The sequence below is a fragment of the Caretta caretta genome, chromosome 9, assembly GCF_965140235.1.
Source record: "Caretta caretta isolate rCarCar2 chromosome 9, rCarCar1.hap1, whole genome shotgun sequence".
NCBI classification, from domain to species: Eukaryota; Metazoa; Chordata; order Testudines; family Cheloniidae; genus Caretta; species Caretta caretta.
In genome coordinates, this window is record NC_134214.1 from 74,591,175 (window position 1) to 74,608,545 (window position 17,371).

A 17,371-nucleotide genomic window follows, 5' to 3' on the forward strand; every position below is an offset into this window, starting at 1 on the left:
AACTTTTTTTTAATCAATTATCTGGAAGAAAACATTGCATCATTACTGATAAAGTGTGCATATGACAAAGATTGGAGGAGTGGTAAATACTGAAGATGACTGGTCACTGTTAAAGAGCAATCTGGATGGTGGGTGCAAGCAAACAATACACATTTGAAATGCAGGCAAATGTAAAGTCACATCTAGGAACAAAGAATGTCAGCCATATTTATGGGAAGGCGGAGTCTACACTGGGAAGCAGCGACTCTGAAAAGGATTTCAGGGTCCTGGTGGATAATCACCTGAACATGAGCTGTGGCCAAAAAGATTAATGTGATTCTTAGATACATAAATAGGGGAATATCAAGTAGAAATAGAGAGTTTATATTACATCTGTATTTGGCACTGGTGCAACTGCTACTGGAATACTGTGCCCACAGTTTTGGCATCACAATTCAAGAAGGATGTTGATAAATTGGACACAGATTTTTAGAGAGTCATGATATTGCCTTCTGACCTTAGTTTAACCTCTTGCACATTGCAGGCCACACAATTTAGCTCAACCACTCCTTTAATCGACCCTTAACTTCTGGCTAAGTAACTGAAGACCTCACATCATGATTTAAAGACTTCAAGTTACAGAGAATTTACATTAGTTTAAAACTGCAAGTGACCCCGTGGCCCATGCTGCAGAGGAAGATGATGGTGAAAAAGACGGTTCAAAGGAGAACCACAAGAATGTTTAAAGCACTGGAAAACATACCTCTCAGTGATAGTCTTAAGGAGCTCAATCTGTCTAATTTAACAAAGAGAAAATTAAGGGGTAAGATGGTCACAGGATCTATATGGGGAGCGATCTATAAGGGAAATATAAATTCGATAACCGAGGGCGCTTCAGTCCAAGAGTCAAAAATAACACAACAAGATCTAATTTCTGGAAGCTGAAGCTAGCCAAGTGCAGACTAGAAATAAGGTACAAATTTTTAAACAGTGAAGGTAAGTAACTATTGGAACAAATTTACCCAGGGTTGTAGTGGATTATCCACCAATGGAAATTTTAAAATCAAATCAAGATTGCATGTTTTTCTGAAACATATGCTCTAGTTCAAACAGAAATTCAGGGAAGTCCTATGGCCTGGGTTACACAGGTCAGATTAGAGGATTATAATGATCCCTTTTGATTTTATAATCTACAAAACTCTTAGCGACTAGTGTCATCCATTACCATTTGCCACTGCCAAATTCCTTATTTTCCTACACTAGATTTAAAAATGTACTGTAAGTCTTGGAAATGAAGAGATATATAGCTGCACATAGTTTAAAAGAGGAACAATAAGATTACTTACCACATGAAGAATTTTATTTTCTGTTTCGTATACTGTGCAATCCTATAGCAAAGAAAAAAAAAAACAATGTGTGAGATTTAAAATCTTAGCCCTACACACATGAGCTATTATTTTTCTTTTTAGTAATAATTTAACACTTTACACTGTTAGAATATGTCTCTTGCATTCACACACACACAGAGCGAAGTCATCTCTCCAGGCTTTACATGAATGTCTAAAGGTTATTCTGTTTTCTCTGGGAAACTTCACTGCAGTAACTTCTCATTAACCTTAGGGATCTATTCTATTTATAGGGCTATAGTTTTTGTTCTTTGTAATGGGAACTATGCACCTGTATCAGGGGGAGAAGAGATCATTAATATAAGCAGAGAGATGTACGCAGAAATGCACTATCATGTAAATGTTAGAGACCATTTAGACCTAGACAGTCATGGCCTAGTCCTAAAGTTCTCAATCAGACAAAAAAAAGTTGACGACTTTAATATTTTTTCTTTAGTAAAGACTATAGTGTCAGGTCCCCAGCCAGTGAGTACCCCCCACCCCGCCCACTTTTTATTTATTTATTATTAAATATGTACCAGATGGCATGACTGAATGATGGGAAGACAAGGTGTTTCAGGGAATAGACATAATTTTTTAAGTCTTGTTTGACCTTCACCAGATTGCAGGTACCATATTTGACAATCAGGGGTCTTCTGCTTTGAGCTCAAATGCATTATATATCACAACAAGTTTGTTATATTTTTGGACATTTACAAGTGAAAAGGCAGATATCCCACCTTGAGTTATATTTACAGATTTCTGTGAAACAAAAGCAGATTATTATTGTTATTCATTATTTATATTAACATAGCTGCTAGGAGCCCTTGTCAGGGACTAGGATCACAACTTGCTAGGCACTATTCAAACACTAAACAAAAAGATGGCCCCTGCCCCCACAACCTTATAACCTAATTATGTCAAAGAAACTCATACTACAGATATTATAGTACAATATAAAAACCACCCCACATTACTTCTAAGGTCAGTTTTTCAAAAAAAGCCATAATTTTTTGCCCATCGTTTTGGGTACACAAGGGTTTCTCAATCCTTTTTCTTAGCAAGAACTACATTTTAATAGAGAGATTGTCTCACAGATAATTCTTCACAAACCACAGTAAGTATCTAAGCTTGAGTTTAGCATACAGTGAGGCAAACTATGTTGGAAAGACATGTGACGCTGTTGAGATAAGAGTAATCTATTTTCATGTACTTATTACTGTTAGGGACTCTTTTTAGTGGCCTCTAATTTTGCATTTAAAACTCAATCATTTGCTCCTGGAAAAGATAAAATGTGTGTGAAAACGTATTTGTTCTTCCAAATCTAGCCCTCCATCTTCTATGTGGTTTGTGCATATTAAAACTGTTTTTGTGAACAACTGGTCTTTTGCAAAAGAAATATTTGTGAAGGCAAAGTTGTGGGCACACATTTAGATGACACACTTCCTCTACTTAGAAAATGTTGCTCTTACAAGTCAAAATGTAGCACAACCATACTATCTTATGATTGATGTAACCTATTTTATTCTGGAAAAAAAAAAGAAAGAAAATCTTTAATGCACTCAACCATAAACATAGCACAGTGGAATTACTTGCACCTGGATCTGTGATGCTCTTCATTTAGAAGAGAGTTGCATTTCTCTGTCATTTCCCTGACAGCAGAGATGTTATGCTTTACAAAGCCAGCAGGATTTGCTCGCACTGGAATTGAGGTTGCCACTGAAAATAGTGACAACAGGGATTAGTTTTCATATTTCTTGTTGACAGATTTTTTTTCTAATAGAATCCATCTTATTTTAGGGTAGGTGAAATGCTGACCCTAATTAAACTACTTGGCATTGCCTCTTAAATGGTAAATGGATAGGAAAGAAGGGGGACTGTCAGCTTTATTCAGTGCAAAGATGTTATAATTGCAAATGACCACAAAGAGGTAAATAAAATGTACCTATTTATTTTTTGGGTGGATGGGAGTTGCTTACAGGAAGAGAATAGATTATCTTGGATATGAAAAGGAAATAAAGATCCAAAATGTTCCTGTCTCTTGTTCAGTTATACAGGAAGGGCTTGTGGAGCCTCTTCATGGATCAGAAACAGTTGTAGTCCCATCACTTAGGGCCCACAGAAAGGAGCAGGCTTCTCCTTCCCAAGGGCTAGTGCAACATGTGCACACATCAGGGATCAGGCCCCCTGAAGAGCAATCCCTCCCCAAGCTCCCTGTGACAGAGTGGCTCCATGTTACTCTAACAAATGCCTGAACACCACAATCTGGATCAAAATCTGTATTGACAGTAGATTTCTAAATACTTAAGAAGTGCATTCACACTTCTTAGCTCATTTATCATAGCAAGGAAAATGAAACTTGTCACTCTTGGTCAAAGGCTACTACTCCTTCAGCTCACACTTTGATTGCATTCCATTACAGGTGGTTGGTCTGTTAAGTGTTTTTCACTAGACCAAGCACATACTTTGATTTCCAAGAATAGAGCTTAGGGAGAACATAAGCCCTAACTATAAAAAAATAAAATATTGAATATTTGCAGGTCAGATCAAATTATCCATCACCATAACAATGAAACAGCCCTGTCTTCACTTCTCTTTTCATGACAATACGCTTCAGAGCAACCAGATTTCTGCCCAACAGAGTTACATACAATATTAATACCAGGCAGTTACGTGCTCAGCTTGTGAAGCTGAAGACATTGGTTTTAGATAGTAATGTTGAACAGCATGGCATAAAGATATATGGACACAGGCATGCTGCACAAGCCGTAAAATACCATTTTATATCCTACTGATAGGACAAGCAAAACATTTGGGGTCAGATAAGACTATACACGTTTCAAAACCAATTTTTTCCCCTCTGGTGTAATTAGACCAGTTTTGAAAATGTCACCTCATGAAGGTTCCCCAAAAAGAGAGAGAAGCAATTGTGGAATGAAGATGGCATAGATAAAATCTGAGAAAGAGAAAGAAATTTTGCTACTACACAGCTGAAGTACAATTGGGATTCTGGGGAAGCATGAAGGGGCCTGGGATGCCTCAACATGGCTGGCAACTCGTCTGAATTTTTCATTCTCCAGCAGAAAAAGTCAGTCCAACAGCTACATAATCAGCTCTGCATATAATTTCTTGAAAGTAGTCAGATATATTTCCTTGAATGTAAACTTTATTCTTTTACTACACTGACACCCACTTCAAGGTCCCTTTACTCTAGGAGGATGGTGTAAAGGACCTTCAGCGTAAACAAGTGGTAGGCCCAAACTGCTGTATCCCGTTAGAAAGAGGAGATTACCACTTCCTTATTACTAACATTGATGGTTCACTAAACGTGGGCCCTTAAATCTGTCACTGGTCAAGATGTGACTATTGTTCATCCTGTACTTTAGCCCAGTAACATGATTTGGGAAAATAATATTTTCTTTGCTTGAAACTTCTGGTGATTTAGAATGTTGATAGAGATAAATTTGTGAGCAGACTGTAGAGGTAAGAGATGGTTACTCACCTTGTACAATAATGGAGGTACTTGGAGATGTGAGTCCCTGTGGGTATTCCACTTTAGCTGATTGTACACCCTTTGCCCCTAGTTGGATAATTTTGACAGCAGTAACTGGCTGGGCCACACATGCGCTCTCCCCATCTCGGACCTGCAGCAGCAATTAACTAGCGCTGCATCCCCCACCTGCATGCCCCAGTTCCTTCTCTACCACAGAGGAATTAATTAGAACTCCGAAGTAGAGAAGAGGAAGGTGGGTACAGGAGCACCCACAAGGGCTCACATTTCAAAGAACCTCAGTTACTGCACAAGTTGAGTAACCCTCTCTTCTTCAAGTGGAGTCCCTGTGGGTTATATAGGCGGGGGTGCATGCCATGGTATGAAAAGTGCGTCGTCACTGAATCCTGATCCCAAAAGACCCACGCTGGAGCAAAAAGCTGGACATTTGTTTTGTTTTGTGGCAAATAGGTCTATTGCGGGGAACCCCCATAATTGAAATATGCTCTGGATAATGCAGGTGTTGATTTCCCACTATGGTCATTTGAGAACCTTCGACTTAATGTGTCAACCATGACATTCTGAGACCCCAGCAGGTAGGTGGCTGATATGGTTATGTTGTGTTGTATGCACTATGTCTAGAATTTTATGGAGTCCATCCATAGGGAGTGTGATCTTGCTCCTCCCTGCTTGTTTATGTGGAACATGCAGGCTACTTTGTCCGTCATGATCTGTACGTTTTTGTCTTTGATCAGAGGCATGAAATGTGCACAGACATTGCAGACTGCGTGTCGTTCCAGTACATCGACGTGGAGTGTTGATTCAGAAGGAGACCCTCTTCCCTGTACTGTGAGCTTGACTAAGTGGGTACCCAACCTCAGTAGAGAGGCATCCCTTGTGATTATCAATTCTGGAGGAGGTTGAAGGAAAGGGACAGCAGCACAGATATTGTGTGGTTGAGTCCACCATTGTAATGAGTCCTTGACCTTCATTGGCATACTCAGAAGTTTGTTCGGATTGTGTTTGTGTGGTGTGAACACCATCCTGAGCCAACCCTGCAAACAGCATAAGTGTAGTCTGGCATGTTTCACCACATATGTGGTCGCTGCCACGTGACCTAGTAGCTGAAGACAGGTCCTGGCTGATATCCTTGGGCTGTGCACGGAGGTATTGATGAGGTTCATTAGAACAGTGAATCTCTGAAGAGGTTTTGATGCTGTTGCTTCTAGATAATTTACATACATGTCGATTAAGTCTAGTTTCTGGATTGGAGTCAGTGTGGGCTTTTCGGAGTTTATTTGTAGGCCGAGACTGGTGAAGAGCGACATTGTCTGGTGCGTAACTGCAACGGCTTCTGCCTGAGTGTGAGCCTTGATTAGACAGTCGTCTAAGTAGAGATATATCATGACCCCATGCTTGCGAAGATGGGCTGCCACCACAGTAAGGACTTTGGAAAACACTCGGTGGGTTCGTGGAGAGGTCAAAGGGTAGTAGTGTATATTGAAAATGATCCTGTCCCAGTACAAACTGAAGAAATGTCCTGTACATAGGGCGTATACTAATGTGAAAATATGCGTCTTGCAGGTCGAGGGCTGGAAAAAGCTTGGTTTTTTAAAAAACCTAAATGAAGCTTACAACTGGCAGAATGAAATGAAACCTGAAACAGGGGATCCAGGGATTTTTTTTCCAGTGCCTATGATTTTCTCCTATCTGTGACATTGCTGGTTTTCACATTTGCAGGATTTAGGTGTCTTTCAATAAGATGAATGAGGGAAGTTAAAAGTAATTTGTCCCAGAAGCAAAACAGCTACCTTAGTCAGGTCACATCAAGCAGGGAGAATGTGCACCGTGCTGTCACAGAGAAGACAGGGTACTTAAAAATAAATAACCTCTTCCACTCCCCAAATACTCGGCAGTTGCCTAGTGAGTATATTAACTATTATTTTTTCAGTTGCTTATAACAATATCTCCATCTCCAACCCTATTCAAATTAAGCAATGCAAACACTTCAATGTGTGATTGTGCAAAATTTCAAGTTTCAGAATTCAGTCTTTTTTTTCCTGTAGTCCTCTTCCAATGACAATAGTCTTTTCCTACACTCCTATGACTCAAAAGTGACTCAAGACCTTTTGCTCAAACTTTAAAAAAAATAAAGAGTGACAGCCCAAAGATGGAAAATTGCAGCCCAAGGGCTAATGTTGCAGAAAACGTGAATACCTGGAATTACAGTACTTTTTGCAGTGTTGGATTAGATTAATCGGTATGCTCTGGAGTCACAAAGGAGCCATATGCCTAGATGATTTGACTGAGTTTATGGCTGCTTTGCTTTGCTCGAGCAGCACAAAGCAGCTGGAACTCACTGGTGAATCAATAGCATTTTTTTCCAAGCGTGTACTACCTATATTTGCTTTAATAAATATTCAGTATGCAGGATGGAGTACATATCCACATGCACACTTATATCTTAATATACCACGTCTCTGACTCAGAGAGGTAATGATGTACCTTTAAAGTATGTATATTAATGAACTGACTTGCTGGAACAGATGGACAACATGAAAAATGCTGGTTTTAAAAAGAATTTTACGCATACGCCCAGTAGACCTGAACAGTTTTCTTTAGCTGTGCTTCGTCACACTAAAATAAGGTCAGTTTTTCATCTTTTAGAACAATGAATGTATATATATATATTAAATCAAAGTTATTTGCTTGGGAGAACTACATAACTAACTATTCATTAGTGTCCTTTATTCTGAAGAGGAATTTGTGCAGTTCCCAAGTTGGTATTAATATAGGTTTTAAATCCCCATAGAAAATTACATTATTTTTCATTTCTTGTTCTGACATGCTGTGTAGAGTTTCTGTGCTCTGTGCCATATTTTGTGACAGAGATGGCAGTATTTCATTGGTGGATCTTTGTATAATCAGTTTGCTTTGGGGCACAGCTCTTTCTGGAGCTCCCAAGTGGGAAGGTGATGTTGGGATACCGCTGCACCCCTTAAGGAGGAGGTGGAGCCTGAGCTCCCTTCCCCTGGGTGGTGTAAGTGCAGTAAAAAGGGATATTTCCCTGTTGCCCTTCCTGAGTTGGCTTGTATTGCTAGTGAATGTGTAACCCCAACGGACCCTGGATCGAACCGAGGACCTCAGGAGCTTAGTACATGAGCCTCTACCCCATGAGCTAAAAGCCAAGTGACTTTCTTAGTTAAGGCTCTAGAGCAGAATCATTTAACTCTAAGTGGTCTTGGTGCCACTAGATGCGACAGAACACCACACCCAGAAGACGTGTGGGTTACAAATGCAGCGATGACAACTGTGGCTGGCCTCTGCTCTGGGAACTCTCCCCTTTTGCACCTACACAAGGGCCAGTCAAAATCAGCAAAATTAAGTGTTTTGGTATCCTTCAGGAAGAAAAGATACAGTTATATGTCTAGTTTTTAGATCAGAGTTTTAAAAAAATAGCTATATGCAATTGATTCTCTTAAAAATACAATAGCTAAGTAACTTATGACAGCTTTCCACAAAATACCAATCTTATCCCCATTATAGACCTTAGCTTCAAGCTTTACGTTTCAATCAAAACACTACAGAAATGTGTTTGCACTCACTACCTTCTAATAAAGAATTTAAAGGGAAAAATGGGACAACCTTAATTATAGTGGTGACATTGCTGGTTGTAGCAAGAGAAGTTACATTCTTATTCATGCAGCCTGTAAATTCTATGTTAAAGGTTTGAGACCAAATATATGTTTTTCAAGATTGTATGTGCCTGGGGAAGATGCCCCCATTTGCCAGCAGAAGTCAGAAGCATGTTTTTTTTATGCACAGTAAAACTGAAGGCTGAATTCGCTGAATCTTTGAACTTTACTATCTTAAACACACACACTTTGGTACAACGAAGGCTTGTGTGTGAATGCAGTTATTCCAAAAGAGTCTATTTCAACTTCCACACAAAGAGTTATTTCAAATCGTTATACCTGCCAAGACATCTGCCTCAAACATAAAATTTCTAAATAACATTTTCCTTTTCCTTAAACTTTAAATGATATATTCTTTGGGTTGAAATGTCAGCACGTTGCTTATGAATGAACCAACAGCCTGACATAATCACACATTGTCAATTTTGTGTGTGACAGAAGGCAATCAAATACATGTTTTGAACATGGCTTTATGGGGCTGCACCAACTGCACAGAATTTTTATGGAAAATAAAAGTGCTGTCCATTTAAAAGTGCAATGGTGAATACATATTTTTAAAAGAAATCTACCATTTTGCTTTGTTAATTACATAAATGCTGTGTGAGATTCAATCACCTGTGAGAACTGCTTTGACTTGTATCAACTGCACTTTTTAAAAAAATGGCCTACTTCTCATTCAGTCCCAAATCTATACTTTACAATATGATTTCTATAAAATTTGATTTTTACTCTGCTTATATATTTTAAATAGGTCTGCTAAATTTTTTATATTTATTGAAAATTTGGTGTGATTTTCTTAACTTAACTGCTTTTGCCCTCTACAGTTCTGTAAATGAAAGAAACCTCATGAGAATCATTGATTTTATATGACTGTGCACGTCACGAAGACTTAAGTAGTGGGAGGCTCAGGCAAGCTTCTTAAGCCAAAGAAACTGGACTAGAAAGAATATGAAAACAGTCATTAAAATTCCACCTCTTCCCACTTTTGGTCAGAGCATAAATTCTGCAAAAACAGTCACCCTGTCGTGGTCTGTACTTTACTAAACGTGCTCCTGGCTCCAGCCTGAACCAGGAATTGTGAACATAGATGAAAGTGATTATTTTTTAATTTCAACCACACAGTTTGAAACTACAAAAAAGCTCACTATGAATTCTGAGCAACAATTTAGGAGGCTCTTATTTTAAGCCAAACCATGCATTTAAATCAAACCATTACATTCATGCAGTTGGTTTGCATCTTTTCACTGAGATTTCCTTTTGTGGGTCTCTTTTTCTGGAGGGAATCCAAGTACTGTTTGAGAAATGAAAAGAGCTCAGTACGACAACACTATATGCAAGCAAGCAACAGAAACTTTATAAATAGAATTGTAATACTACCCAAGATGATTAAATTGGAAAATTCTCCCTCAACAATTTCTGTTGTCTTACTATATATTGTTTTGAAACATGTAGCGCTATGGCCAGTCAGCTGTTGTCAAGGTTCCTCCCCCACTCTGAACTCTAGGGTACAGATGTGGGGACCTGCATGAAAAAACCCCCTAAGCTTATCTTTACCAGCTTAGGTCAAAACTTCCCCAAGGTACAAAATATTACACCCGTTATCCTTGGAATGGCCGCTACCACCACCAAACTAATACTGGTTACTGGGGAAGAGCTGTTTGGACGCGTCTTTCCCCCCAAAATACTTCCCAAAACCTTGCACCCCACTTCCTGGACAAGGTTTGGTAAAAAGCCTCACCAATTTGCCTAGGTGACTACAGACCCAGACCCTTGGATCTTAAGAACAATGAACAATCCTCCCAACACTTGCACCCCCCCTTTCCTGGGAAATGTTGGATAAAAAGCCTCACCAATTTGCATAGGTGACCACAGACCCAAACCCTTAGATCTGAGAACAATGAAAAAGCATTCAGTTTTTTAAAAGAAGACTTTTAATAAAAAATAGCAGTAAATAGAAATAAAGAAATCCCCCCTGTAAAATCAGGATGGTAGATATCTTACAGGGTAATTAGATTCAAAACATAGAGAACCCCTCTAGGCAAAACCTTAAGTTACAAAAAAAAGTACACAGACAGAAATAGTTATTCTATTCAGCACAATTCTTTTCTCAGCCATTTAAAGAAATCATAATCTAACACATACCTAGCTAGATTACTTACTAAAAGTTCTAAGACTCCATTCCTGTTCTGTCTCTGGCAAGAGCAGCACACAGACAGACACAGATCCTTTGTTCCTCTCCCTCCTCCCAGCTTTTGAAAGTATCTTGTCTCCTCATTGGTCATTTTGGTCAGGTGCCAGTGAGGTTACCTTTAGCTTCTTAACCCTTTACAGGTGAGAGGAGCTTTCCCCTGGCCAGGAGGGATTTCAAAGGGGTTTACACCTTCCCTTTATATTTATGACACGCCCCCCAAATCTCAGCTAGGGTGAAACACTGGCTGGGATTTCTTCCTGGAGCTCTAGGAAAAACAGAGTTAATAAGACACCTGCATCTCTAAATATACTACCAAGTACATAAAGACTAACAATATTTTTCACATCTCAAGGACGATTTTAACCAGTTGATTCTGGGAAACTTTCACGGGAGAGTGCATCAGCCACTTTGTTAGAAGCTCCTGAGATGTGTTGGATGTCGAAATCAAAATCTTGGAGAGCTAAACTCCACCGAAGAAGTTTTTTGTTAGTTTCTTTGACGGTGTGAAGCCACTTTAGTGCAGCATTGTCGGTTTGCAGGTGGAAACGCCGTCCCCAAACATATGGGCGTAGCTTTTCCAGAGCGTAGACAATGGCATAACATTCTTTTTCAGTGACTGACCAGTTGCTTTCCCTCTCAGACAGTTTTTTGCTGAGAAACACTACAGGGTGGAATTCTTGATCAGGTCCTTTCTGCATTAAAACTGCTCCCACACCATGCTCGGACGCATCTGTGGTTACTAGGAACGGTTTGTCAAAGTCTGGGGCCCTTAGTACAGGGTCAGACATGAGTGTCGCTTTAAGCTTGTTAAAGGCCTTCTGACACTTTCCGGTCCACTGAACAGCATTTGGCTGTTTCTTTTTGGTTAGGTCTGTCAGTGGGGCAGCGATTTGGCTGTAGTGCGGTACAAAGCGTCTGTAATAACCGGCCAAGCCTAAGAAGGATTGAACCTGTTTCTTTGACTTTGGGACAGGCCACTTTTGGATAGCATCCACTTTGGCCTGTAGGGGGCTGATAGTTCCTTGACCCACCTGGTGTCCAAGGTAAGTCACTCTGTTTAGGCCTATTTGACACTTCTTAGCCTTAACAGTTAGTCCTGCCTCCCTTATGCGCTCAAGGACTTTTTGTAGATGTTCCAGGTGGTCTGCCCAGGAATCCGAAAATATGGCCACATCGTCAAGGTAGGCGACTGCATATTCTCCTAATCCCGCTAGGAGACCATCTACAAGTCTTTGGAAAGTGGCGGGTGCATTTCGCAGCCCGAAAGGGAGTACATTAAATTCATACAGCCCGAGATGTGTGATGAAGGCTGACCTTTCCTTGGCAGATTCATCTAGCGGTACCTGCCAGTACCCCTTGGTTAAGTCCAAGGTAGAGATGAACTGGGCCCGTCCCAGTTTCTCTAATAGTTCATCTGTGCGTGGCATTGGATAGTTGTCTGGGCGAGTTACAGCATTTAGCTTACGGTAGTCCACGCAAAAACGTATTTCCCCATCTGGTTTGGGAACTAGAACCACTGGAGATGCCCATGCACTTTCAGAGGGGCGGATTACCCCCATCTGTAACATATCCTGGATCTCCCGTTCTATAGCAGTTTTAGCTTGAGGAGACATCCGGTAAGGTTGGACCCTAATTGGGTGAGCATTACCGGTGTCAATGGAGTGGTATGCCCGTTCAGTCAGTCCTGGGGTGGCTGAGAACGTTGGCGCGTAGCTAGTGCACAGCTCCTGGATCTGCTGTCGCTGCATACGCCCAAGGGTCATGGAGAGGTTCACCTCTTCCACACCACCAGCACATTTCCCTTCGTAGTAAACACCTTCAGGCCACTCAGCGTCGTCTCCTCCCTGGGCTGTAAACTGACAAACCTTTAATTCTCTGGAATAAAAGGGCTTTAGAGAATTAATATGGTACACCTTAGGCTTTCGGTTGGAGGTGGGGAATGCTATGAGATAATTAACAGCTCCCAGGCGCTCCTGGACCAGGAATGGCCCTTCCCACGATGCTTCCATTTTATGGGCCTGGAGCACCTTTAAGACCATGACCTGGTCTCCTACTTTGAAGGAACGCTCTCTGGCATGTTTATCATACCAGGCTTTTTGCTCTTTTTGAGCATCCTGTAAGTTTTCTCTAGCAAGGGCTAAAGAGGTTTGGAGGGTGTTTTGTAGGTTGGTTACAAAGTCCAGAATGTTAGTTCCTGGAGAAGGTGTAAATCCCTCCCATTGCTGCTTCACCAACTGCAATGGCCCCTTAACCTCACGGCCATATACAAGTTCAAATGGGGAAAACCCTAAACTGGGATGTGGTACAGCTCTGTAGGCAAAGAGCAACTGCTGCAACACTAGGTCCCAATCATTGGAGTGCTCATTTACGAATTTACGTATCATGGCCCCCAAAGTTCCATTAAACTTCTCCACCATGCCATTTGTTTGATGGTGGTAAGGAGTGGCAACCAAGTGATTTACCCCATGAGCTTCCCAAAGGTTTTTCATAGTTCCTGCCAGGAAATTAGTCCCTGCATCTGTGAGGATGTCGGAGGGCCAACCTACCCTGGCAAAAATGTCTGCTAGTGCCTGGCACACACTTTTAGCCCTGGTGTTGCTTAGAGCTACTGCTTCTGGCCATCGGGTGGCAAAATCCATGAAAGTCAGTATGTACTGCTTTCCTCTGGGTGTCTTTTTCGGAAAAGGACCCAGAATATCCACAGCTACTCGCTGAAATGGAACTTCAATGATGGGGAGGGGTTGTAGAGGGGCTTTGACCTGGTCTTGGGGTTTTCCCACTCTTTGGCACACCTCACAAGACTGGACATAGGTAGAAACATCCTTGCCCATTCCCTCCCAGTGGAATGACCCCCCCAAACGGTCTTTGGTCCTGTTCACCCCAGCATGGCCACTAGGGTGATCATGGGCTAAGCTCAAGAGCTTGGCCCGGTATTTAGTTGGAACTACCAACTGTCTCTGAGGATGCCAGTCTTCCTGGTGTCCACCAGAAAGAGTTTCCTTGTATAAAAGTCCTCTTTCTATAACAAACCTGGATCGATTAGAAGAGCTGAGAGGCGGTGGGTTGCTCCGTGCCGCCGTCCAAGCTCTCTGGAGGCTTTCATCTGCTTCCTGTTCGGTCTGGAACTGTTCCCTTGATGCTGGAGACATCAGTTCCTCATGGGATTGTGGACCTAGGCTTGGTCCCTCTGGAAGCGATATAGGGGATGGAGCTGTTTCTGTTGACTGTGAACCGCTCTCCGCTGGTGCACTATGTTGGGATTCAGGCTCCGGCTGAGCCTCTTGGGTCGGGTTATTGGCTGCTGCCAGTTCAGGTTCGGTGGGGCCCTCTGTTGTTGAGGTTGCAAGTACTGGATTCAGTGCTGACACGGGGTCTGGTGTTGGTTGTTCGGCTGGTTCCGGTTCTGGGACTGGTTCCGTCTGGGTCTCTGGGACTGGATCCACTACTGCTGTTGCAGACATTGGCCTGGGGTCCAGGTCCATCACCTCTGACTGGGTCCTGATAGAAGTTTCCGGAACAGAGCTAGGCCTCACGGCTTGTTTAGCCTGGCTGCGGGTGACCATTCCCACCCTCTTGGCCTGCTTCACATGATTGGCCAAGTCTTCCCCTAACAGCATGGGGATGGGATAATCATCATAGACTGCAAAAGTCCACATTCCTGACCAGCCCTTGTACTGGACAGGCAACTTGGCTGTAGGCAAATTGAAAGAGTTGGACTTGAAGGGTTGAATCGTCACTTGGATCTCTGGGTTGATTAAATTGGGGTCCACTAAGGAAGCATGGATAGCTGACACTTGTGCTCCGGTGTCCCTCCACGCGGTGACCTTCTTCCCGCCCACACTCACAGCTTCCCTCCGCTCCAAGGGTATCTGGGAGGTATCTGGGCCTGTGGACCTCTGGTGTGATTCCGGTGCAATGAACTGTAATCTGTTGGGGTTCTTGGGGCAGTTGGCCTTTACATGCCCCAGCTCGTTACACTTAAAACATCGTCCAGCTGACGGGTCACTGGGGCGAGGAGGGTTGCTGGAGAACGGGGTGGTGGGACGATAAGGGGTCTGGAGGGTTCTTTGGGAGGTAGGTGGGGCTTTGGGCGGCCCCCGGTAATAGGGTGTGGTCTGGGGTGGTCCCTTCTGGTCTCCACTCCAACTGCGACCAGTTTTCTTCTTCTCTGCCACCTCCACCCATCTGGCTCCAATCTCTCCTGCCTCGATTACAGTTTTGGGCTTCCCGTCTAGGATGTATCTTTCTATTTCCTCAGGAACACCCTCTAAGAATTGTTCCATTTGCATTAGGAAGGGCAAATTTACTGGAGATTCAACACTTGCTCCTGATATCCAGGCATCCCAATGTTTCACAATGTGGTAGGCATGTCGGGTAAATGACATGTCTGGTTTCCACCTTAGGGCTCTGAACCTCCGACGAGACTGCTCGGGCGTTATCCCCATTCTGACTCTCGCCTTGGATTTAAACAGTTCATACTTGTTCATGTGTTCTTTAGGCATTTCAGCTGCCACCTCAGCTAAGGGTCCACTGAGCTGCGGCCTCAGCTCTACCATGTATTGGTCAGTAGAGATGTTGTACCCAAGGCAGGCCCTTTCAAAGTTTTCTAAGAAGGCCTCAGTATCATCACCTGCCTTGTAGGTGGGGAACTTTCTGGGATGGGAAGTGGTACCTGGAGAAGGATTGCTAGGGTTTGTTGGTATATTCTGCTGGGCCTTTATCCTCTCCACCTCCTCCACATGCTTCCTCTCTTTTTCCTTCTCCTCCTCCACATGCTTCCTCTCTTTTTCCTTCTCCTCCTCCACATGCTTCCTTGCCTCCATTTCCCTCTTGTGGGCAGCCTCCTGTACCTCCTTCTCCAGCCGCATGAGTTCTATCTGTCTTTCATGTTCCCTTTGTCTTTCCTCAGCCTGAAATTTGGCTAATTCCAGCTGTAGTTGAGCTGAGGATTTGGTCATTCTAACCTCTCTGTTTTTAACTAACTTTACACCTGAGGTTTAGAAATAAACAAACAAAACTTGGCTGTAAAATTTTGCTGTGCTGCAATAGAATACCTATTCTCTGATAGTGATTGTCAGCCTACAGAAAAAGACAATTCCCTTGTCTCTGCTCTGGGCCCAAATTAAAGCAAAAAACCTCCAACTGCTTGGAAACCTGCTTACCCAGCCCAAAGAAAAAGCAAATGGGTAGAACACACACCCCCTATTTACTTTTAGGAAGAAAAGAAAAAAAAACAATGGGTTGGAAGACTGTGAATTTCCCTGCAGGAGTTAAGTACCCTGCCTCCAGGCAAAAAAACCTGCAATTCACAAGATAATCCCCTTTTGTCTCTGCTTGGCCACAAAGCAGAGAGAAACCAATCTGCTTTCAGTTTCAAAGCTGCTTTCTGGACTTTCTTTCCAAAGAAAAAAAAATTTTCCTTTTTAAAATCTGTATTTCTAGTTCAAAAAATCTCAACTGGATCTCAAATGATTTCAGGTTAATCCCACCACTGTGCCACCATGTCAAGGTTCCTCCCCCACTCTGAACTCTAGGGTACAGATGTGGGGACCTGCATGAAAAAACCCCCTAAGCTTATCTTTACCAGCTTAGGTCAAAACTTCCCCAAGGTACAAAATATTACACCCGTTATCCTTGGAATGGCCGCTACCACCACCAAACTAATACTGGTTACTGGGGAAGAGCTGTTTGGACGCGTCTTTCCCCCCAAAATACTTCCCAAAACCTTGCACCCCACTTCCTGGACAAGGTTTGGTAAAAAGCCTCACCAATTTGCCTAGGTGACTACAGACCCAGACCCTTGGATCTTAAGAACAATGAACAATCCTCCCAACACTTGCACCCCCCCTTTCCTGGGAAATGTTGGATAAAAAGCCTCACCAATTTGCATAGGTGACCACAGACCCAAACCCTTAGATCTGAGAACAATGAAAAAGCATTCAGTTTTTTAAAAGAAGACTTTTAATAAAAAATAGCAGTAAATAGAAATAAAGAAATCCCCCCTGTAAAATCAGGATGGTAGATATCTTACAGGGTAATTAGATTCAAAACATAGAGAACCCCTCTAGGCAAAACCTTAAGTTACAAAAAAAAGTACACAGACAGAAATAGTTATTCTATTCAGCACAATTCTTTTCTCAGCCATTTAAAGAAATCATAATCTAACACATACCTAGCTAGATTACTTACTAAAAGTTCTAAGACTCCATTCCTGTTCTGTCTCTGGCAAGAGCAGCACACAGACAGACACAGATCCTTTGTTCCTCTCCCTCCTCCCAGCTTTTGAAAGTATCTTGTCTCCTCATTGGTCATTTTGGTCAGGTGCCAGCGAGGTTACCTTTAGCTTCTTAACCCTTTACAGGTGAGAGGAGCTTTCCCCTGGCCAGGAGGGATTTCAAAGGGGTTTACACCTTCCCTTTATATTTATGACAGCTGTCAAGGCAATATTTAGCTATGCTGTAGAACCAGATTCAGAAGGAATAAAAGTATGATGTATTCAGTTATGTAAATGTCATGGTTCTGTCTGCTATACCTTTAAATGCAGGAACTTTTCTGCTTGCTTGCCCAGAAGTGGGGAAGGGAAACAGTACTGACAGGCGTCTTAAAATGATTGCTACAAAGAGAGAGCACA

At 42.2% G+C, this 17,371-nt stretch overlaps 1 protein-coding gene across 1 annotated transcript in view; it reads right to left on the reverse strand.

The window, feature by feature from the left end:
- LOC125642683 (connector enhancer of kinase suppressor of ras 2) overlaps positions 1–17,371 on the reverse strand; it is a 545,814-nt gene that overhangs the window by 329,147 nt on the left and 199,296 nt on the right. The window contains exon 5 of the mRNA XM_075132431.1: positions 1,326–1,367. Coding sequence (XP_074988532.1) covers positions 1,326–1,367 — 42 coding nt within the window. The remainder of the gene's footprint in view (positions 1–1,325; positions 1,368–17,371) is intronic.